Source organism: Myxocyprinus asiaticus, chromosome 35, assembly GCF_019703515.2.
Source record: "Myxocyprinus asiaticus isolate MX2 ecotype Aquarium Trade chromosome 35, UBuf_Myxa_2, whole genome shotgun sequence".
Classification (NCBI taxonomy): Eukaryota; Metazoa; Chordata; class Actinopteri; order Cypriniformes; family Catostomidae; genus Myxocyprinus; species Myxocyprinus asiaticus.
Genome location: NC_059378.1, coordinates 20609325 through 20634094, shown reverse-complemented (window position 1 = coordinate 20634094; position 24770 = coordinate 20609325). Strand labels below are relative to the sequence as shown.

General features: G+C 38.0%; 1 protein-coding gene across 3 annotated transcripts in view; it reads left to right on the top strand.

Annotated features, from left to right (window-relative positions):
- The first annotated feature begins 3653 nt into the window (after positions 1-3653).
- The window catches only part of LOC127426314 (dnaJ homolog subfamily C member 16-like), a 24900-nt gene continuing 3783 nt past the window's right edge, over positions 3654-24770 (top strand). Inside the window, exons 1-14 of one of the 3 annotated variants that reach the window (XM_051673053.1) lie at positions 3654-3796; positions 7021-7218; positions 10497-10563; positions 11747-12068; positions 12591-12775; positions 13020-13124; positions 13243-13401; positions 13519-13649; positions 14243-14420; positions 14578-14760; positions 18654-18730; positions 19364-19444; positions 19563-19655; positions 21296-21466. In XM_051673053.1, the coding sequence (XP_051529013.1) occupies positions 7043-7218; positions 10497-10563; positions 11747-12068; positions 12591-12775; positions 13020-13124; positions 13243-13401; positions 13519-13649; positions 14243-14420; positions 14578-14760; positions 18654-18730; positions 19364-19444; positions 19563-19655; positions 21296-21466 (1928 nt within the window). In that variant the 5' untranslated portion in view covers positions 3654-3796; positions 7021-7042. The remainder of the gene's footprint in view (positions 3797-7020; positions 7219-10496; positions 10564-11746; positions 12069-12590; positions 12776-13019; positions 13125-13242; positions 13402-13518; positions 13650-14242; positions 14421-14577; positions 14761-18653; positions 18731-19363; positions 19445-19562; positions 19656-21295; positions 21467-24770) is intronic. The other 2 variants (XM_051673055.1, XM_051673054.1) reach the window with 2 other exon arrangements.

Below are 24770 nucleotides of genomic sequence, written 5' to 3'. Positions count from 1 at the left end.
ATTACTACAATAATTGTACTAAATATTACTAACCGGTTACACTGCCACCATGGCCAGGTAAAATTCCTGGACATCTGATCAATGACCAAAAAATGTACTGCTGGCCATCATGTAAGCAATACACACACACACACACATATATATATATATATATATATATATATATATATATATATATATATATATTGAAATAACTGAGGGAAAAAGCATATAATTCATTCAAACAATCACATCAATAATTTTGTGTATACGTTTGACATATTACTTACTCTGTACCTGAGCAGTTTTGAGTTTATGGTTCAGTCACAGAGATGCATGATGGCTCCATACTAAACATTTAAGATTATCTGCATTCTTTCAAGCAATATTGTAGTTAATCTTTACAGAATTTATTTATTTATTTATTTATTTTAATGTTTATATGTATAAAGGTTTAAATAAAGTGTTTAATAAAGGTTTAAATTTTAAACAAAGGAAATTTTACATAAATTTACATAAATATGTAATATGGATACAGCATATTTCAAACGCCATAGTTTTCAGTTACCGATGCCATTGTAGAAACTCACTATTCACAGTCAGTCATGATTAATTTGATCCATGACTGAAAAAGTCTAATAGTAGGTGGTAGTGGTTGCTGAGATTAAGCAAGTAGCAATCTGTACAGACTCCGATTCCAATTCCTGGTTTTCGAAATCGACTGAGTCGCTTCCATTTTCTCGATTCTTTTTCAATTCCCCATAAAACGAGATGTAAAGTTAAACCTCATAATAAACAGTGCAATATAAACGTTCTTTGCATTATTTAAGGCATGAATGACAAAAGATCTTGACATTTTCTATAAATAGGTCTATTCTAAAAATAAATAGTGCCTATATGCACATCCCAATGCACAATATTTCAAACCCATAGGATGAATTTGAGGGAAGGTTGGCAGAGCAGATGCACCTCTATTTCGAAGAGCTACCTTAAATAATGTTAAAAGCACAATTTTGCCTATAGTGAAGTTGCCTGTTACCACTTATCCGTTGGCGCTTATATTGGTATGCAATTGTCCACTACCTTCGATACACTGACTAAAATGTCCAAACAAACACTTGGATGATTTTAGCTATTTAAAACTCTAGCTAAATAAAATACTAGCTATTTATTTCAAACAATGTAAAAATGTTTCTCAGAATGTATATTTAAATATAATTTGTTTTCATAGAATAATTTTAATGTAAAAATTTTATAAAATGTAGGCTAATGAAAAAAATGAAGCAAATTTTTGAATACATACAGTAAAACTGCAGAGTGTTAGACTGAGTAGAGAAGTGTTAGACTCCACGTTTAATCTAAAGTAAAATACCGTTAGGCAGACTATGGAAAGCAGCTGTCTGATGTGTTTAAGGGCTTGTGCGATTGATTCATACAGATGAAAAAACGGAGCGGACTTAGCATACTGATGGCTGGCGTACTACAAAAGAGTCGGTCTGATCTGTCGAGGAATTATGATTGTTTAGCTGCAGTCATTTTATAATCTGTAATTTGATTTAAAGCTGTTAAGTCTTCTGGAATGTGTAGCAGTTTAGTGGTCATGGAGGTAACCACAGTCTGAACATATCACTCCCTGAGCAGAGTCAATTAGCTACCCCCAGCAGAGTCAATTCTCGATTCCCTACACCACGAAAACCAAAGAATCGATTGTTTTTGTAATCGATTTGCAGACCTATAATCAGCTGATCAGGTGATCTGAACATGGTAGCCTCCATGAGAGGACCCTCTCCATGAAGAAGAAAAAAAAAGCTTTTATAAGGTTACTGATATGAATGGCATCTTCATCTCATGCGAGTCATGATTTTATATGTGTTTCAAAAGTACTATTAATTTCTTTAGGAGTAAAACTTTTTAATGAGGAAAAAATTACTGAGTGCACCTTTATTTACAGAAGTTGGAGCTATACTTTTTAAAAGTGGTATCTATTAACAATAGGGCCTAGCTACATTGAGAGGTGTTATCTTTTTTAAATATATATCTATCATTAAACATCATTTGAGCAGATGAATGCACACTAAATAATAAAACTACAAATGGTCAACCCTTTAGTTCGGAAAATCCTAGAGACAGCATTTAGAACCTGTGAGGGTTAGAACTTCCAAAAAGAACGTTAGAGGTTAATTAGAGACTTTTATTATAGAAAGTGTTTCCCCACAATCCCTCACGGGAAAGGAAAAGGAAGGGAGAAAGTTGTTCCATGGTGGAATGACGACCAATGCAATTAAAAAAAGAAATAAGGCATTTAGAATATTAAAAAAGAACACTGACACTAGAAACAGGAGAAGAATAACAGAGGGAAAGAGCACAGGCAAGGAGGAAAGTTAAACAGGCAAAAAAGAGATACTGGCAAGGTTATTGTTCTTCTATAGGTAAAGAAACAGGATTGGGTGAGGTATGGGGTATGTCAAAGAAAATGAGTGGGATATATAAAACCAGAAACATTATGGTAAGGAGAAGGAAGAATAGCTAATACAGAAAAAGACAAGGCAGAACTATTAGTTAAAACATTTCAGAAGGCACATAGTAAAGAAAATCTTGATGAGAAATATAGAAGGAAAAGACAAAAAATGTTGCATCTACATCAATATATTTATAATAAAAAACCTGATGGGAGAGGAGCAATAAACGTTGCATTTGAAATATGGGAACTTTATCAAATTAAACAAACAGCACCAGGAAAATATCTGGTATGTTATATTATGCTCAAAATGGTTTTAGAAAAGGTAGATGCACTAATAAAATTGGAAACAGATGTTAAGAAAGCAACAGCAATGATAGAGGGGTTAGTGGCAGTTTATTTTGATATTGAGAAGGCATACGACATGATGTGGAAAGACAAAAATCCAAAAAAAAAAAAAAAATTGTTTCCTCTTTTCGAAAAAAAAAAAAAAATGTTTTTCTCTTCAAAAAAAACTTTTTTCTCTCTCTCTTCAAAATTTTTTTTTTTTTTTCTCTCTTCAAAAAAATGCATGCGGTACCAATCTTGGCCACCAGGTGCCACTATCAGTAAACATGTAATCTTATGCTTTAAACGCTTTCTCTGTTGTTATATAGCTGAATAATACATGTATTATGTATTTAAGGGTTTGCAAACTTTAATCAAGACAAAATCAGGTTACATATGTTTGATATGGCATTCGTGTAACAACTGGAGTTATTTTTTTTGTTTGAAATTGTTGGTCTTTCTAAACCATCTATGCCATTTGCTCAGTTACATGGTGAAAGCGAAGGAAAGTATTGAGGAAAACGGGAAACATGGGGAAATTATTATTATGTCTGTCCTTTTGAAGTGTTTTTGTTTTTTGAAGAGAGAAAATAAAAATTTTGAAGAGAGAAAAAAAAAATTTGAGGGGGGAAAAAAAATTTTGAAGAGAGAAAAAAACATTTTGAAGAGAGAAAAAAAATTTTAGGAAGAGAGAGAAAAAAAATGTAAGACTTAGGCTCAGGAAGGAACTGAGACACTAATTTTTTTTATTTTTTTTATTTTTTTTTTCACCTTGCGTAGGAGGGAATAGGGAGAAATATAGATTTCATTATCTTCACACTCCATCACAGAAGTTGGCGGTATGCACCTATTAAGTTGGTTCGCAACCCGCCATAAAACCTAAAGAAGAAGAAGAAGAAGAATTCTCTCATTACCGGAAGTAACGAACAGGTGATGGAAACGGGATAGGATCGGGATCCACCCATAAAAATCTGGAGAAAATGGGTCGCTGCTAAAATCTAATTAAAACGATCAAAGCGAGGGCTGTCCAAGGTATTACTAACATTCTGTTTTTATATGTTTTATTAAGTGCAACACTGCTGTGTTATCGCTGCTAAGCATGTTAGTTGTTTGTTGCAGACGGACATCCCACTGTTTTTATTCACTGTATTACAGCCATTATTACATTCACATGATGGTGTATAAAACTCGGATTGAGTGATCGGGAGACTTTTTCTTAGTATCTTCTCTGTGTTGTCAAATGTTAACCGTGTCCTTCTCCATTCTTATAAAGTGTCTGTCTCGTGAATTGTCTTGACTGTTCAGATTGCTGCTTCACATAGATTGTTTAAGAATCGGGGAAATGTATTAAAAGCCATTGTAGTGGTAGAGTTTTATTATTGAGAGATGTGTCTGTGCGGCCTCTTGATACACAGTTGAAGTTAGAAGTTTACATATACCTTAGCCAAATACATTTAAACTCAGTTTTTCACAATTCCTGACATTTAGTGTCGAAAACATTCCCTGTCTTTGGTCAGTTAGGATCTCTACTTTATTTTAAGAATGTGAAATGTCACAATAATAGTAAAGAGGATGATTTATTTCAGCTTTTATTACTTTCGTCACATTCTCAGTGTGTCAGAAGTAGGGCTGCCCCCTAATAGTCGACCAAACTTTAGTCTAGTTTTGATTGGTCAGTTGGTCGCAGAAAAAAAAAACTCCCGGAAACAGACGAACACTGGTATTACTGCTGGTTGGACGCTAGGTGGTACTATGGGGTAATTTTCGTTAAGCAGGGTTAGGGTCAAGCCTACACATACAGTATATATATATATATATATATATATAAGTAACCACCTTTCTATTTAATGTCAGGCAAGTATCTGTCTAAACATGCAGGTGGAAAATTACTTACACAAATGAAGACATAAAAACAATTATACATGTAAAAAATAATCATTATAATTATGATAATCATTGAAATATAAATCATGTTCGAGGTGAACGTGTTTCTGTATTTTTATGTTTTAATCACAGATGTATAGGCTGCAGAGTTGTGGTCACAATGAACTGCTCTGTGGAAATAAAGCAAACTGAACTCAAAGCACCTCCTGAGCTGAGATGTCAGGTCATTTGCAGCACTCATAGACGATAATAATAACAAAGACAGAAACAAAGAAAGAGTGAGAACCTTTTACATGCTCCACGAGACTGCACGCCTCCGTACAAACAGCATGGCATACATGCGCATAGACAGCTTTTCTGTCATCTGTTCTTAATAATATAATAAAGTGTGTTTCTTCAAGCATGTGTCTGTGTGTCTACAGGCAAATTATTTGTAATATTAATTTGATAATAATAATAGCCTAATAATAATAATAATAATTTAATACATTAATGGGAAAACAAGCCAAAAACCGTCTTGACATCATCAAAGGCATCAGCTATTGGCGATCACTCTGACCATCGTCAATCCCCGAGATCATCGTCTGTCGGCACAACCCTAATGTGCATTTCTCTCTATAAATTCACAAAATGTTCAGACAGTTTCCTTGCTGGTTTTTCCGACACATTCAGAATCATTACCGCTTTTGCCGGTGTAAAATGTATATTTTAAAGGCTTGTTATTATGGTTTAGTATTTCTCCGTAATGTAGAACAGTGTTAGCAATGTTACTTATAAAAAATTTTCTCATCCCTGGAACTCAAACCATTTTCTGATGCCCCCCTAAGTAATTAAATTAATTACATAAACGTGCAACAACTAGTCGACTAATGGCTTAAACTAATGCCTACTAGTTGACTTGGAAAATCTTTGGTCAGGGGCATCCCTAGTCAGTTTGCGTACACTTTGTTAGTATTTGGTAGCATTGCCTTTAAATTGTTTAACTTGGGTCAAACATTTTGGGTAGCCTTCCACAAGCTTCTCACAATAAGTTGCTGGAATTTTGGCCCATTCCTTCAGACAGAACTGGTGTGACGGAGTCAGGTTTGTAGGCCTCCTTGCTTGCACATGCCTTTTCAGTTCTGCCCACAAATTTGTATCGGATTGAGGCCAGGGCTTTGTGATGGCCACTCCAATACCTTGACTTTGTTGTCCTTAAGCCATTTTGTCACAACTTTGGAGGTATGCTTGGAGTCATCATCCATTTGGAAGACCCCCATGCTTCACGGTTGGGATGGTGTTCTTCGGCTTGCAAGCCTCACCCTTTTTTCTCCAAACATAACAATGGTCATATGGCCAAACAGTTCCATTTTTGTTTCATTAGACCAGAGGACATTTCTACAAAAAGTAAGATCTTTGTGCCCATGTGCACTTGCAAACTGTAGTCTGGCTTTTTTTATGGCAGTTTATGAGCAGTGGCTTTTTCCTTGCTGAGCAGCCTTTCAGGTTGTATCGATATAGGACTTGTTTTACTGTGGATATAGATACTTTACTACTGGTTTCCTCCAGCATCTTCACAAGGTCCTTTGCTGTTGTTCTGGGGATTGATTTGCGCTTTTCGCACCAAACTACGTTCATCCCTAGGAGACGGAATGTGTCTCCTTCCTGAGCGGTATGATGGCTGTGTGGTCCCATGGTGTGTATACTTTCGCACTATTGTTTGTACAGATGAATGTGGTACATTCATGCATTTGGAAATGGCTCCCAAGGATGAACCAGACTTGTGGAGGTCCACAAATTGTTTTTCGGAGGTCTTGGCTGATTTCTTTTGATTTTCCCATGATGTCAAGCAAAGAGGGTTTGAGTTTGAAGGTAGGCCTTAAAATACATCCACATGTACACCTCCAATTCAGTACACCTCCTATCAGAAGCTAATTGCCTAAAGGCTTGACATCATTTTCTGGAATTTTCCAAGCTGCTTAAAGGCACAGTTAACTTAGTGTATGTAAATGTCTGACCCACTGGAATTGTGATATAGTCTTTAAAAGTGAAACTATCTATCTGTAAACAATTGTTGGAAAAATTACTTGTCATACACAAAGTAGATGTTCTAAACGACTTGCCAAAACTATAGTTTACTAATATGAAATCTGTGGAGTGGTTAAAAATTAGTTTTAATGACTTCAACCTAAATGTATGTAAACTTTTGTATATACTGTATATATGTCAGGGTTGGAGAGATGGCAGATGTGCCTCTTGTGAGAAAAGCATATTGTGTTGGGTTACCAGTACCACAAAGGGTATATGCTATGGTGATAGTTAGTTCAGTCAGGGGTTTTAATATCTCTGAAATACCATCTATTCAAATTGGATTGTGTTGCATTTTTGTCTAGACTGTCTAGGACATACCAGAAGATGGGAGGCTTGAGTGTGTTTGTTACCGGCTGTGTGGGGATGACTCTTTTCCTGGCACTACTTGGAGATTCACTGGCAACTGCGCCTGAGTTTGATCCCTACAAAGTTCTTGGAGTATCCAGACACGCGAGTCAGGGTGAAATAAAAAAACTGTACAAGAAGCTTGCCAGGGAATGGTGAGTGATGGTTTTATAAAATTACAGAGGTTATTGTATATGCATGTAGCTTTTGTGCTCAGTCCTCACAATTTGTCAACATTTGAGATGGTCAGCATACATTTTCTATAGTAGTGAATTTGCTCTAAATGAAGTTGGTTTACCACATCTTTATAACATATCTTCCCTTTTCTGTTGGTGTAATACAGTGTGCTGTACAGATGTAGTTTAAACATTGTGTTACTGTCTAGTGGTCGACCGATATATTGCAGAGGCCCATAAATCAGCTTATAGTTGGTATTTGTAAATTATCAGTATCTGCCGATCAATTTTTCCGTTTGGCCGATAGATTCTTAAGCCGTTATGCCGATGAGAATCCCCTGCTTACACATGAAGCAGACATGTAAATGACCAAGCACAGTTTTTGTTGTTAGTGCCATCGTGTTACCACGATGTGTGCAACACAGTCTCGTTTAAATGGTCCCGCAGTCACTATGAGCTCATAAAGCAAAATCACATGAGCAAGAGTGCTCTATGTCCAGCTATCAGCACGGCTCTGATGCGATGGACAATACAGAACGATTTTGAGTGTGATATTGCTTTTATACAACAGTTCAACTGACAAGTAAATAAATAAGTAGTGAAAAACTAAGGACTGCACCCCCCACCCCAAAAAAAACTCGCCACAAATTCAGGATCTGCCATTGCTAGTTACAGTTGTGTTCAAAGTTTATATACCCTTGGAGAATTGGTAATATATATACCATTTTTAAAGAAAACATGAGTGAGCAGGCAAAACACATTTCTTTTATTTCTTATGGGATTCATATTCAGCTGTAGGTTATAACAGAATGGCACAATCATAAAACAAAATATGGCAACAATGAAAAAAATGAAATGACCCCTGTTCAAATGTCTGCATACCCTTAGTTCTTAATACTGTGTATTGCCGCCTTTAGCATTAATAACAGCGTGCAGTCTTTTGTAATAATTGTCTATGAGGCCCCAAATTCTTGCAGGTGGTATAGCTGCCCATTCATCTTGGCAAAATGCCTCCAGGTCATGCAAAGTCTTTGGTCGTCTTGCATGAACCGCACGTTTGAGATCTGCCCAGAGTGGCTCGATGATATTAAGGTCAGGAGACTGTGACAGCCACTCCAGAACCTTCACCTTTTTTCTGCTGTAACCACCGGAGGGTCAACTTGGCCTTGTGCTTAGGGTCATTGTCCTGCTGGAAAGTCCAAGAATGTCCCATGCGCAGTTTTCATGCAGAAGAATGCAAATTGTCTGCCAGTATTTACTGATAACATGCTGCAATCGTCTTGCCATCAATTTTCACAAGATTCCCCATGCCTTTAGAGCTCACACCCCCCCAAAACATCAGTGAGCCACCACCATGCTTCACAGTGGGGATGGTATTCTTTTCACTATAGGCCTTGTTGACCCCTCTCCAAACATAGCGCTTATGGTTGTGACCATAAAGCTCTATTTTGGTCTCGTCACTCCAAATTACAGTGTGCCAGAAGCTGTGAGACGTGTCAAGGTGTTGTCGGGCATATTGTAACCGGGCTTTTTTTGTGACATTGGTGCAGTAAAGGCTTCTTTCTGGCAACTCAACCATGCAGCTCATTTTTGTTCAAGTATCGTCGTATTGTGCTCCTCGAAACAACCACACCGTCTTTTTCCAGAGCAGCCTGTATTTCTCCTGAGGTTACCTGTGGGTTTTTCTTTGTATCCCGAACAATTCTTCTGGCAGTTGTGGCTGAATTCTTTCTTGGTCTACCTGACCTTGGCTTGGTATCAAGAGATCCCCAAATTTTCCACTTCTTAATAAGTGATTGAACAGTACTGACTGGCATTTTCAAGGCTTTGGATATCTTTTTATATCCTTTTCCATCTTTATAAATTCCATTACCTTATTACGCAGGTCTTTTGACAGTTCTTTTCTGCTCCTCATGGCTCAGTATCTAGCCTGCTCAGTGCATCCAAGTGAGAGCAAACAAACTCATTGACTATTTATTCACTGACACTAATTGCAATTTAAAAAGCCATAGGTGTGAGAAATTAACCTTTAATTGCCATTTAAACCTGTGTGTGTCACCTTGTGTGTCTGTAACAAGGCCAAACATTCAAGGGTATGTAAACTTTTGATCAGGGCCATTTGGGTGATTTCTGTTATCATTATGATTTAAAAAGGAGCCACACAACTATGTGATGATAAATGGCTTCATATGATCACTGTCCTTAAATAAAAGACAGTTTTTTTGCATGATCAGTCATATTTTCAAAATCAGTGCCAAAATTTCACAATTTCTGCCAGGGTATGCAAACTTTTGAGCACAACTGTAGAAAGATGAGCACAAGCCTCCATTACTCATTCAAAAAACATACTTTAATACTAGTAACAACAGCTTGGGCTGTTTCTAACAAATGACTGGAGAAGCAAGGACGTCTGTGTTAAACAAGTTTTAATATCTCAGTTTTCCCTGTCCACACTACAACATGAAGACAGTGTTTCCTCAAATTTGTCCACTTGCAAGAGCATTTTTCGAAAAGCTCAATTATCGCTGTCAAAAATAACGTCTCAGTGTGGGTGGAAGGCCAAAAAATAGAGAAAAAGATGCATTTTCAAATGAAAAAGTATTTGTGTTGACGTGGCCTGAGTGAATGAGCGTGTGATTGATTACCTGCGTCTGTTAGTTTAACTGTTATAGTATATCAGTAGATTGCTGTGCTGTGCTTGGAGGGCACTATAAGTAAATTCCATATTCACTGTGCACTCTATGTACTGTATGTGAATTGGTTTGATTCTGTCTCTTTGTGAGAAAAATGCGATTGCTAACGTGCACATATCCGTGGTTGCTGGACTTCTCTGTGCACTTGTTATTTCCTTCTACCTAATGTATTACAATTTCTGTTCAAACAATTACTAAAATGGAAAAACTAACCAGAAACCAGGAGAAACTGCTATCTACCATCTAAAACATACAAAATCGTATTTTGTTTTAATGATAAAAAAAAAATATATATATATATATATTTTCACATTTACATGTTTATTTTTGGAAGTTTGCGTAAATATAATGCTAAATTCATTTTCTATCAAATTTGTGTATATGTCACTTATATTAAATTGTCAGATATATCCACATTATATCGGCCTTTTGGCCACCCTGCTCTCTGGATACCGGCATTGGCCATTAAAAAACTCATATCGGTCGACCTCTGTTAGTCACATGAACAGCAAAGTTTGAAAGTTAGTTGATATGAGAATGGCAACATTTTTGTTTTATCCATAGGCATCCAGATAAGAACAAAAATCCAGGGGCCGAAGACATGTTTATCAAGGTCACTAAATCTTACGAGGTAGGTTGTGTCATATTACCAATACCTTGCAGTATGATGGTATTTTGCTTATCAAAAGTTATGTAAAAATGCGTTATACATCTGAAATTAATAGCATGCGAGTGCTATAGGGTTAGACCATAACACATCCACAATGCAGAACACATGCACACACTTTAAGGTCAGATCAAAATCTTAGTCTGACCCCACTGTGGGAAAGTTTACGCTTAGGTTTGGGACACCCTGGTCAGGTTTGACTGTAAGCATATTGCCATAAATGCGAAATCTCACCCTTCAACACATTTGGTTTAAAAAAAAAAGACAATTATCTTTTATATTGTCTATATATATTCAGTGCATAACTTGTGATAAAATCTAGAAATGAAGTTTGTTGCAACAATGGCTTATGGAGATCTGCCAATGCATGGAGCACTGAAGCCATCTATTGGCCATAGTTGTCATTTCATGTCATTGTTATTTGTATTCTAGCAGGTCACAAAAGACCCCCAGTGCATGACACATTTTGATGTTTTGATAGACTTTCAAAAAAATATATTTTTTTTATTGAAGTGAAGATAACATGTGCTTTTTTTTTTTTCTTTTTTTTTGCCTTTTCTGGTTTTATTAGCGAGAGGACAGTGGAGAGGCGACAGGAAATGATAGGGGAGAATTTTCTGGTTTTATTAGCGAGAGGACAGTGGAGAGGCGACAGGAAATGATAGGGGAGAATTTTCTGGTTTTATTAGCGAGAGGACAGTGGAGAGGTGACAGGAAATGATAGGGGAGAAGAGTGGGAATGGGATTTTGAAAGGACCTCATGAGCCGGGACTTGTACTTGGGTCACCCGTGATTCATCAGCATTATATGTCCGTTAGGCTATGGATCGACTAAATTTGCTTATTTTATATGAACAGGAATAGAGTAATTTAGAGGTAAATATGGTCAAAAATACCATAAAATCCCAAAATAAATGCACAAGTTTAGGGTTTTTACTGTAGTGAAGATAGTGTTATTACATTTCTTTAAAAAAAAAAGGTTGGTTCCACATGAGATGTTTTGGGTCAAATTTGACCCGAACAGATGGAATGGTTCTCTATTGTTAAGTGTACAAGGGTTAAGCATAATATGTATTGGATGCATTTAACACACTCATTGTGTATATCCTCAGAAGTAAGCACTGACTAAAGTATCTTGCTTTCCATAGATCTTGTCCAATGAGGAGCGACGGGCCAATTATGACCATTTTGGTCAAATGGACGAGAATCAAAACTTTGTGCACGCACCACAGGGCTTCAGACACTTTCAGGACAGTTTCTACTTCGATGAATCTTTCTTTCACTTCCCTCGAACAAGACAAGATTTCACAGACAGCAAGCACCTCCTTCACTACAACCAGTACATAAATGAAGTGGTGCCAGATAGTTTCAAGAGACCCTACCTAATCAAGATCACCTCAGAGTGGTGCTTTACCTGCATTCATATTGAACCCATTTGGAAGGACACTGTGCAAGAACTTGAGCCACTGGGTAGGTACTTGGAATTATGAACATTGCAAAGCAGACTGACTGGAAGCTCTCTAACAAATATTTATGTGGCTGTCTGTTTATCTATCCTTTATCCATTTTATAGCTGCCCGCTATATTATACTGCAGTTCTGCGCTTTTGAATGCACAGCTAGAATCACCCTGAAGCACTCCTGTTACTTTGAAATGCGTCATTCTGCGTTCAGGGTGCACATAAGCGGTTTTGTGCCACTCTGTATTGAAGCCTTTTTTATTTCTTACTTTGATAGTTTTGTGTAATAAGATGTTATCGTTATTTAGCCTATTTATTTGTTGGATATCCATTAGTCACCATGTTGAAGTGCTACAAAGCATCCGTATATCCCTCTTAAAGGCATCTGATCAGGGTCATGTGAACTTAAGGGAGCCTAATTATTCATTATTATCCTTATCATTCAAACAACTGACTGACTAGTTGATTATGAAAATCGATAGTTTTGTACATACCTAATACTCCGAATATATCCTGCACTTTTTTTGGTTTAGGTGTTGGTATCGGTATTGTGGACATTGGCTATGAGAAACAGCTGGCCAACCATCTTGGTGCCCACCGCACACCCTCCATTCTGGGCCTTATCAATGGCAAAGTCACTTTCTTCCACTATGCTGTGGTCAGGGAGCACCTAAGACAGTTCGTGGAAAGTCTTCTGCCACCGAAGCTGGTGGAGAAGGTAAGATATCAGTCACATTGAGTTATATTTTTAATTATTCCAAATTTTCAAATGTAAGTTTAATGGTTAGTTTGTTACAAGAGAACAGCTGCTTAACAAAATACATGCATTTGCTCTTCTTGCTACAAATATGGACTATCAATATATAAACTCATATTTTCTCATAATTTGTTTTATTTCACTTTCTTTTCTTTTCCTCTTTCCTTTTCCCTCTTTTCTGTTTCCTTTTTACCTTTCCATTTAGGTGACGGATAACAGCTACCACGAGTTTTTGAACAATTGGCATGAGGAGAATAAGCCAAGAGTGGTAATGTTTGATATAGCATCTACAATCCCTCTTCTGTACAAGGTGAGACTTTTATTCTAGCAGTTGTTTAGAAAGTCATGAGAAACCATTGTATTTAAGAGACTGTCATCTTGAACTGCTTGCTCCATACATTTGTCTTCTCATATGCTCTTTTTCACAGCTCACTGCGTTTGCCTACAAAGACTATGTGAGGTTCAGCTATGTGGATATGGGCCTCACCGAGACTTCCCAGGTCGTGCGGAGGTTCAACATTAACACTTATGCTCCCACAATGCTCCTGTTCAAGGAGAACACAGAGAAACCTGCAGATGTTATTCAGGTGAAGCCGACTTTCCTAGTTCATAACACTCAAGATTGATTTTTCTCACAAACTGTGTATCAATCATTTTGTTGTTGCTAAAAGTGTCTTTTTTTTTTTTTTTTTTTCTGTCCCCAGGCAAGAGGAATGAAGAAGCAGATAATTGACGAGTTTGTATCGACTAATCGGTTTCTGCTGGTACCGCGTCTGGTGAATCAGAAGCTTTTTGATGAGCTATGTCCAGTTAAGCAGTTCCACCGTCGCAGGAAGTAAGAAAACACATCTCTAGCTTGGAGTGTGTATGTGGTCTTAAGCCCAAAACATAATTAGGTTTAACATGAACACTTGGTGTCTGCATTAATTTGAACGCTAGCCTTTCAAAGAGTACTTCATACTTCATGCGTGCTACGACTGCTATGAGATACTGGACTATTTCTCTTCAGGAGTTTAGACTAATAAAGATGTCTTTATATTCCTTCAGACTCAAGTTATACAAATGCAGGTATCTCCTGACCTCCTCACACACGCAGTCTTTACGTAAACATCCACTGTTTTCACCTTAGCCTCCTGTTGTTTAGTGGCAATTATATCTTCTAGCGCTTCTTTGTGACAGCAATGGCTCAACTGAGAGTTGCCACTTTGTGGACCCATTCATTAGTGCAAATAATTCCAGGTGCATGCGCATACTGTACTGGTTAAAAAAATCGGTCCATAAGCGTTTAGTGCTCGAGCACTCTGGTGATGATGGAATTTGCGGCACGTGTCCTATACATAGATGCCTAGCGTTCGCATATACCCAAAGTATACTTTAGGCTTTATTCCTCTGAGATAACTACATTATCTCTCTCTTTCTGATTCATAGATACTGTGTTCTACTTGTTACTGGGGAAGGGGAAGAGTTTGTGTCAGTGAATGAGGCTTTCTTTGACTTTGCTTCCTCCAACACCAAAGAAGTTCTGAGGTTTGCTTATGTTTATCAGAGACAACAGCAACATCTCTGTGACACTCTGCTCAAAAAGGATGACACAACCCCTCCACAGGTCAGAAACGTTTTTATGTCCACACGGCTGCAACTACACTCCTTTTGTAGCTATTTAGGTTGCAATTTTTGTTTCAGTGCTTCTATGTAAAACTGTCATTTATTTTAGGCTTTGCACTTCTAGTGGAATCAATCACTGACTCTATCAATGATTTTAGGTGATAATCTTGGAGAGGCGCAGCGCTACAGGAAGGGTGTTGTATCGGACAGTGACTGGTGGCTGGAATGGGAGTGATGATGATAAGCACCACCTTCATGAACACCTAGAGCTTTTACAAAGAGATCCCTCCTACCTTACCCATGATGCAATGCTGCCCGAACTCAGCAATGAGTTTGCTTCTGTAAGTCAACCTGCAAAATACTGGGGGGCTAATATTGCCTTTCTTTCCTTTGGAAATGCGTTCTCAGTGTAGTTATTAAAGTTGACATTAAATGTCAACTTTAACACATACCATTTGTTTTTTTTTTTTTTTTTTTTTTTTTGAGAATGAGTACAAGTACCGATACTTCCTTTTTAGTATTTGCTACACCGAGTCCTATACCTCTTTTTTATTTTTATATATATATATATATATATATATATATATATATATATGATAAAAAAAATAAAATAAAAAATAAAATATATATATATAATTTTTTTTTTTTTTTTTTATCATCAAATAAATGAATTCATTAAAACTTTTATCAAATGAAAATATAACAATTAAATGTCAACATAATATCTTATAAAATTAAGTGCTTTTATACAGAACCTCTCAGCACAATCCAAAATACAACATTGGAATTATTTTTGTCAAATAAAGTGCTGCATAACAGAGCATCACAGATTTGAGATATTGCTTAAATATAAGACAATTAGTATTGATTTATTATCATTATTATTCGTTGTAGTCTTACAGTGAATATTACATATCTATACTGTAGTGATCTACGTACACTATATTGCCAAAAGTATTCGCTCACCCATCCAAATAATTGAATTCAGGTGTTCCAATCACTTCCATGGCCACAGGTGTATAAAATGAAGCACCTAGGCATGCAGACTGCTTCTACAAACATTTGTGAAAGAATGGGCCGCTCTCAGGAGCTCAGTGAATTCCAGCGTGGTACTGTGATAGGATGCCACCTGTGCAACAAGTCCAGTCATGAAATTTCCTCGCTACTAAATATTCCACAGTCAACTGTCAGTAGAAGCGATTGGGAATGACAGCAACTCAGCCACAAAGCGGTAGGCCACGTAAAATGACAGAGCGGGGTCAGCGGATGCTGAGGCGCATAGTGCGCAGAGGTCGCCAACTTTCTGCAGAGTCGATCGCTACAGACCTCCAAAGTTCATATGGCCTTCAAATTAGCTCAAGAACAGTGCGTAGAGAGCTTCATGGAATGGGTTTCCATGGCCGAGCAGCTGCATCCAAGCCATACATCACCAAGTGCAATGCAAAGCGTCGGATGCAGTGGTGTAAAGCACGTCGCCACTGGACTCTAGAGCAGTGGAGACGCGTTCTCTGGAGTGACGAATCACGCTTCTCCATCTGGCAATCTGATGGACGAGTCTGGGTTTGGCGGTTGCCAGGAGAACGGTACTTGTCTGACTGCATTGTGCCAACTGTGAAGTTTGGTGGAGGGGGGATTATGGTGTGGGGTGGTTTTTCAGGAGCTGGGCTTGGCCCCTTAGTTCCAGTGAAAGGAACTCTGAATGCTTCAGCATAACAAGAGATTTTGGACAATTCCATGCTCCCAACTTTGTGGGAACAGTTTGGGGATGGCCCCTTCCTGTTCCAACATGACTGCACACCAGTGCACAAAGCAAGGTCCATAAAGACATGGATGAGCGAGATTGGTGTGGAAGAACTTGACTTGCCTGCACAGAGTCCTGACCTCAACCCGATAGAGCACCTTTGGGATGAATTAGAGCGAAGACTGCGAGCCAGGCCTTCTCGTCCAACATCAGTGTCTGACCTCACAAATGCGCTTCTGGAAGAATGGTCAAACATTCCCATAAACACACTCCTAAACCTTGTGGAAAGCCTTCCCAGAAGAGTTGAAGATGTTATAGCTGCAAAGGGTGGGTCGACGTCATATTAAACCCTATGGATTAAGAATGGGATGTCACTTAAGTTCATATGCGTCTAAAGGCAGATGAGCGAATACTTTTGGCAATATAGTGTATTTCTGTCGTACTTTTTCCATTTAAATGGAGCTTTTGTGAAGTGTTTCTGTGTTGTTGTGATAGTAGCTTCTCAATCCGGAAAAGCTGGTCACTACGTGACTCAAAGTAATTATTAAACCGCAAAAGGCTGCCTTTAATTAAATAAATATATAGTCTGTATGTGCCTCATGCTACAAAGTGAATGAGCATGATGGTGTTTTCCGTTTATTAGAGGTCGGCCGACAGTGGATTTTGCCAATAACGATAACTAAGGTGGTGGAAAAGGCGATTAACCGATTAATCAACCAATGGTTTTTAAAATTGATTCATAGAATGTTAGAACATGTTCTTAGTCGGCCCAGACATAGAGGCCAGAGTCCAAAATTAATAAAATCCCAGATTATTTTCAAACAAAATCCTGATTCTAATTAGGAAAATAAGAAGATTGGGTGCTTTAGCCTGTAGGGTTTGGTAAATATACAGATTTTTCGATGCATCACGATCTTCATTTGAACAATTTCGATATTGATTCTTAAATCCCAAGAACGATATTTTACTCTAGCAACCATCTACAACAATGAGAGTAAATCACTCGCATTTGCAACCAAATTTTGCACTATGCGACTAAAAATTTATATATTTGGCAACAGGCAGGTAAATGTTTAGATTACACTCACCAGTTAATGAATTGTGAAGTATAGTCATGGAGTATTCAGCAGCGAGATTCTTTAACTGCATGTTGAGAGTAAAAGTTGTTCCGTTAATGTAGTCCAAAGACGAGGTGCATGCAACCGAATTGTCACTGAATAATGCCTCTTTTAACACCCTTTCTGTTCTTTACAGTACGTTGTTGATCATAAACAACAAAAAAAAGAAACATTTAATTCTAATCAGGCATAGCACAGATGAGATAAAGCCATTCGAGTCTCTCTTGTTAACATGCGCTTATTTAAAGACGCTGTTTACATAAATGCAGGATTCCCTTAAAAAGACAGTACCGGTTTTTAGCATGTGTTCAACAAATATAATTAATATAATATTATATTTATTGATTAAATACATTGATTTGTGCATTTTTAAAAAGCTAAAATGGTGAAAAACTAATCAAATATAATTAGTAAAATTAATATTTTCATATTGTACCAAGTTAGAAGGTCCCCTGTATAATTCACAGAATTAGTTGGGAGAGAATTTATTTCATATGTAAGCAAAAGGGACATTATAACTAAAATATACCCATATGAATCGATATCTAATCGGAATCAAATCAGGAAATCTGTATTGAGACCCAGCCCTAATAGCCTGGGACTTTTAACACTAAACAAGCCAGAAACACACCAGGGACTCTCATTTTGAAGTGACAGAGAATTGGCTCCATTACAATGATCTATATTTAATATTTACCAAATTAAGCTTTTTATAGTGTATATATTGTTATTATTATTATTATTATTATTATTCACAATATATGAAGTCCGAGACACAATGTATGTGCTGATGAGGGATGTTTCCAGATAGTCGCATTTTTCTTTGCATGCCCTCACATCATTTTTCAAATGTAATTATTAGAGAAACACAGAGGAATAATAAAAAAAAAGATATTGGCTACTATTGGCATAGATAGTATTTTTTTCCAAAAAGCAACTATCGCCACCGATTTATCGTAAAACCGGTATATTGGTCTACTTCCAACGTGTATGAGCAAAAGTTCTCTAAAAGGCATGAGCACTTTGTGTCTTTATGTCTGCACAACACATTCACAAGCACTCACATTTGAAGCGCACAGCACATGCAAACTACACAGTATATTTATCTTATTCGATCGCAGCCTTTCCGGTTTAATAATCACACTGATATAACATGATTTTAATTTGTGCTCTGATTGTTTACGGAATGACATTCGTGTGTTAGGTGGAATCGTTTTTGCAAGTACATAAGCACAGTATTGGGCCTGATTCCGATATTGGTATCGGGACATCCCTACTATATAGTTTACATCAAAAAGATCTTTCATTCATAATGATACTGATGAATAGTGAAGAGAACTAATAATATTCATGTATCTTTTGTAATTTATTCCAGATGTTTCTAATTCAGTGGATGAACACTGCATATGATTACCTCGCTCAGTTTTACTTCGATCTTCTCTACTATAACTGGTGAGCATAATCAAAGTTTACTGTCCCATTTTACTTCTTGCTGTAACACACAAGGAGATTTATAAGGTGATCTGTTCTCTAAGAAATCAGAGCAGTGTCACATCCAATCTAGACATTTATCACAAACTACACTTGTTGACTTTTAGAACAGCCTAATCTGCCCATGTTGTGTCCTTACTGGTGCTTTAAAGAGGTAGTTTACCCAAATATGAAATTCTGTCATCATTTACTCACACTAATGTAATCCTGTATGACTTTTTCTTCTGTGGAACACAAAAGGAGGAATTTTGAAAAATGTTAACTCTGCTCTTTTCCATAAAATTTAAGCAGAAGAGATTATCCGCTAAATCTTCTTAGGCCATACAGTATCTTTGCTGAAAACCTTCCCCTGTGGCATAGCTCTCAAACATGACATGAGGGTGAGTAAATGATGACCAAATGTTCATTTTAGGGTAAGCTATTCTTCTAAATGCAATCACGTTGGAATAGGGATACAGGACACCTTTTAATTGCAGCTATAAATGGGTCACAAGTGCTTATGAAACACTGTAACACTATATGAAACATTTTGTATCAACACTAATGTCTTTTATTGTAAGAGCACCCTGTTCAGTCATGTTCTGCTTCCCACAGGCGAGAGATGATGCCTGTGCTATCCCTGATCTTCTCAGCTCTTTTCATCCTGTTTGGGACTGTGCTCATCCAGGCCTTCAGGTAGGACTCCAGATCCCCTTTGTTCTCTCAAAAGTTTGGTCCTATCAGATGAGTTGTGCTTTTTTATTCTCAGCGCTTTTGTATTTAGAGTTGTATATTTGCTTTTTTTGATGTACAGTGACACTGGTGAAGACAAACCAGCCAAACAAAAGGCAGCTGATTCACCAAAGACAGCGGAGAGCTGTTCTCCTGGACCAGAGAGCACTTCGAGGTAAGACACTGCTTGTCTATCATAATTGAGACCAAACTATTTTTCAATGCTGCACTGTCAAGCCACAGCAAGTCAAACAGATTTTGAGGACACAGATTTATTTAGACATTCATTGGTCCAGTCACTTATAGCCCTTTTCCACCGAAATTGCGATGGTTGCGACTGGGGCAATCCTGAGCCTATCGTAAACCGCCCGTGCTTTTCCACTGACCTGAGAGCTGAACGGTGACGTAACGGGTTACTGTCTACGTGGTAGTTTCACGTGACTACCTCTAACATAAACAAACATTGCGCATCACAGTGTGTTTGTATACAGCTTTTACTCTTGTTTTTGAGGACATATTTAAACATACGGATTAATGCAATCCATCGTTATTACATTGCTCAACAAGATTGTTAGAGACGACATCTACGCTAAATATCACAGGTAATGTAATTACATTATATTGTATGAACTCTGACTTAACTTGCTAAGTTTAGGGGCAGTGGTAGCTCAGCGGTTAAGGCTCTGGGTTACTGATCAGAAGGTCGGGGGTTCAAGCCCCAGCACCGCCAAGATGCCACTGTTGGGCCCTTGAGCAAGGCCCTTAACCCTGTCTGCTCCAGGGGCGCTGTATCATGGCTGACCCTGCACTCTGACCCCAGCCTAGCTGGGATATGTGAAAAAGAAGAATTTCACTGTATATGTGCAAAATGTATAATGTGTGATAAATAAAGAAAATTATAATTATAAGTTGTTAGAGGAATTATTAACATTGGTGTAGCAGATGGTTGTATTTGGATTTTTGCCATGGCATATAATATTATTGATTGAGAATCCCACCGTTTTACTTAACAGATAGCTGTGATCTTCCAAACTTGGTGAGTAGCTGGTCAAAAATCCCCTTACAGAACAAAGCAATGCACAAAATACGATGACAACAGTGTAAGAAAAACTAACAAAGTTGGCAAATATAACAACTTCCTGTGATCAGCTGCAGAGAACACCGGCGATTTACTGTTTATCACGAGCGTTACTGGCTGAATTCAATGCCCCGGTTAGATTGCAGGCTGGTCGGTGTCCCGACATAGTTGCTCCGTCCACTGTTGCTTTTGCTTCCTTCTTATGGTGCCTGTACTCCCTTAAGTGTTTTTCTATTTGTTTATGATTTGGTCAGTTGTCCGACTGAAGGTGGCGTGCATCATTTCGTGCTGTATCTTCATTCTCGTATAGTATTTTTTTTTCCTTTGCAATCTCTCTCTAGTTTATCTTGGATCTTTGTAAATACCATATCACAAGTAGAGCACTCCTTTCGTCGTGTTACCTGAACGCTTTTGATGTCTGATAATTTTGTGTTTTTTTTATTGTTGTCATAGAGCGAAGAAGTACTCCTTGCTGCAGACGGTAGCTACTGTTGTTTTTTGGGAAAACTTTACTATGGTGACGAGATATTATCCCGCCCTCCATCCTCTGACATAATCGGTTCCTGCATAGAGACCAGTATGCTTTTGGGGTCTGTGTCGAACCAGGTTTCCGGAACGGGCTTTTCTGCGGTGAAAATGCGCGGAACAATTTGAGAATTCTTACCGGCCCAGGAACCCGCACCCGAACCATGACAGTGGAAAAGGGCTATTAGAGTTTCTTTGTTTTCTTTTTGCAGTCATCCCCCTAAGAAGAATTTTTTGGAGGTGACAGAGTTGACAGACATAACCTACACTAGTAACCTAGTCAAGTTAAAGCCTGGTCACATCAACGTAGTGCTGATCCTCACTGATGCTTCTAAACAAGTGCTGCTTAGGAAGTTTGCCAAAGAAGTGTACTCGTTCTCAGGGTAAGGCCTGTGTGTGTGTCTGTGTTTGAGTGAATGCTTGAGTGATTCAAGCTTGTTCCTGGAGATCTACCTTCCTGCAGAATTTATGCTGTTCCATTTAACTCAGAATCAGAATGAGCTTTATTGCCAAGTATGCTTACACACACAAGGAATTTGTCATGGTGACAGAAGCTTCCAGTGCAAAGAGAATGCAACCATATATGCATACTTACAAACATATACATTTAAACATATATATATATATATTATGACATAAAAATAAGATATAACAGATAAATAAAAAGAGAAATATACAATAGAGCAATAATGTTGTTAGAATATTTTATATACATGTATACAGTTATGTGCATGGGATGTAATATATTGCAAAAGAGGTAGGATATGATTGAATATTGCACATGGTTGTGTTGACAAAAAGTAAAGTATTTGGGAACAGTTTTAACTGTTCATGAGGTTGATGGCCTGAGGGAAAAAACTGTACCAAACCAGACAGTTATAGAAGTGCAGAGGACAGATTCAATGACTGCTGAGTAGAACTGTATCAGCAGAGCCTGTGGCAGGTTGAACTTCCTTAGCTGGTGAAGGAAGTACAACCTCTGCTGAGCCTTTTTCAAAATTGAGTTTGTGTGGGTCTCCCACTTCAGGTCCTGTGAGATGGTAGAGCTCAGGAACCTGAATGACTCCACTTCAGCCACAGTGCTGTTTAGAATGATGAGGGGGGTTAATGCTGTGGTGTTCCTCTTGAAGTCCACTATCACTTCCACTTTGAATGGAAACTGAAAATTAGAATTTCTAACTTCCTTCTTGGAAGTTTATGAGATGACAGGCTTGCCGAACAAAACTATATTTGTATAATTTCCTGTTTAAATGTTTAACATTTAGCGCTTAAATATTTCCTAGCTTTTTGGGATGTCCTTTTTTTTCCTTCCGAACTTGAAAGTAGGAAATTCCCAATAGGACAGCTAAAGGTAGCTTTTACAGTTGTGATTGATTGGTGCTAAGGGTGAATGATATGGCTACAAAAATATATATATTATTATATATTCCATAAAATATATATTCCATAATTTTTCACTAAATGAACACAGGGAAGAATTATATTTAATATTGTTTATTTATATGCACCAAAATATAGTAATACAAATTTACAAATATTTTTACTAAAATATTTATTTTTTTTGTTGAGTGGGTGTGCAAAATCAACAGCTTCACAAATGTTGTATTTGTTTTGTATTTTTTTGGAACAATTAAAGATGGAAAAGGAGGAAGCTGGGACCAGCTTGACAAACACATAGACATTTAATAACACTTTTCAGTGTCCAAAGAAACAAAAACACGCTCTGCTTTTCAGCCAGCTGCATCAAATCATAAAAACATTCAGACACGCGGACAAGCGTCGTACATCTCTCTCTCATCTGCCGCTGTCTCTTCTTGTTAAATACTCCCGCTGCCAGTCGCTGGAACGCAAGGCTGGTGTGGCGCGCAGGTGGAAGTCATTTGCCATTTATCTTCCCGGCCTCGCTCTGCCCAGACTCCGCTCGGCTCCACCCTGCTCACAACACGTACACCCTTCACCGAACTCAGGTCGGGGATTTCTCCAGCCTGTGACCTACTCCTCCCCCAATTTCTAGGGAGGGAGCATTGACAAGTCACATTGGTCTCCAGATCAGACCTGTGTGTGCCTGGGAGGAGGAATAAGGTGAAAGAGAGGAGAAAGGGAAGGGGAGGCAGGAATAACAAAAGGGGGAGAGAAAGCAGAGAGGGGAGAGAGAGAGAGAGAGAGAGAGAGAGAGAGAGAGCTCGCCGGCCCCAGATACGCCATCGAGTGGTCCTCGGCCCGTTGTCCTGCTTCCGTCCGCGACGCCGGTCACTGGACCCCTTAGCCGTTCCTTCCGGTTGCCCGTTGACATGGGGTTCCAACGCCACTGGATTTAACACTCCCTCGGCGTCACAACCCCAAGTCAGTGGTGAGGACTCCTTGGACGGCACATCCTTCCTCCTTCCTGGGTTTTGGCACCAGTGTAACAATTAAAGATGGAAAAGGAGGAAGCTGGGACTGGCTTGAAAAACACAGACATTTAATAACACTTTTCAGCATCCAAAGAAATAAAAACACGCACTGCTTTTCAGCCAGCTGCATCAAATCATAAAAACATTCAGACACGTGGACAAGCTTCGTACATCTCTCTCCTCTGCCACTGTCTCTTCTCCTTAAATACTCCCACCGCCCATCGCTGGAACACGAGGCCGGTGTGGCATGCAGGTGGAAGTCATTTGCCACTTATCTTCCTGGCCTCGCTCTGCCCAGATGCCGCTCATCTCCGCCCTGCTCACCACATAGTGTCTTAAACTATTTGGTGTAGTTTAGACCGAATCTGACTCCAGTATTAATTTGATCTGACTTCAGTTGTAAAAGACCTTGTATTTAGGTTGAGATTCCAGTTGATAATTTTTTGAAATTCTATCTCTATTTGGATACTTGATTATTCTAGATAATTCTATACTTTTAAGTTACACTCATTCATCCGTATTTATTTTTCTACACAGCAGCCGGGTACACTTTATCATATCTAAAACCCTCAGTTTTGGATCATTTGCCAGAGGTAAATGGCTAATACTATTCAGACAGGTTGCTCCCTGCTTACCTTTATAAACAATTTGTTTTACTTAGTCCCGCTAGATCTGCATAAACATAAAGCAACATTAGCCTCAACCAGAGAGAATGGTTAATACTATTTGGATAGGCCGACCAACAATACCGTATCCAAATATTACTTTTGATTAGTCCCTATAGTTTCCTATATTCCCTTAACTGAAATAATATTAACAGTAGTCAGAGGTAATGACTAACACTATTTAGACAGGTCGACCAACATCACGTGGTTCTAAATGATTATATTTAGTCCATGCAGTCTAGGTATACTTATTTAATGCCAAATAGTTGATCAGAAAGCTAAGGTACCAGTTGGCGTGCCTGATGCTCCATCAATGGTGGGCCATTAGTGTGAACTAACTCTGATTGCAGATTTGCGGTAACGTTTAATTAACAATGTACTGAAGCCAATAATTTCGGAATAAGTCAGAAATAGAATCAAGCTTATTTCAAGTCTATTTACTAGTCAGATAAATATTTACCTAGCCAATTACAGAATTCAGAAATAATCAATACAAAACATCCACTGCTCAAAGTTGAATCTTAAGAGTAAAAGATGCATTTGAATGATACCAAACATGAATGTTAAAAATCCCTTGCGCTCACAAAGAACACTATATTTTCATACAGTCATTCTAAGTGATTTGAGTC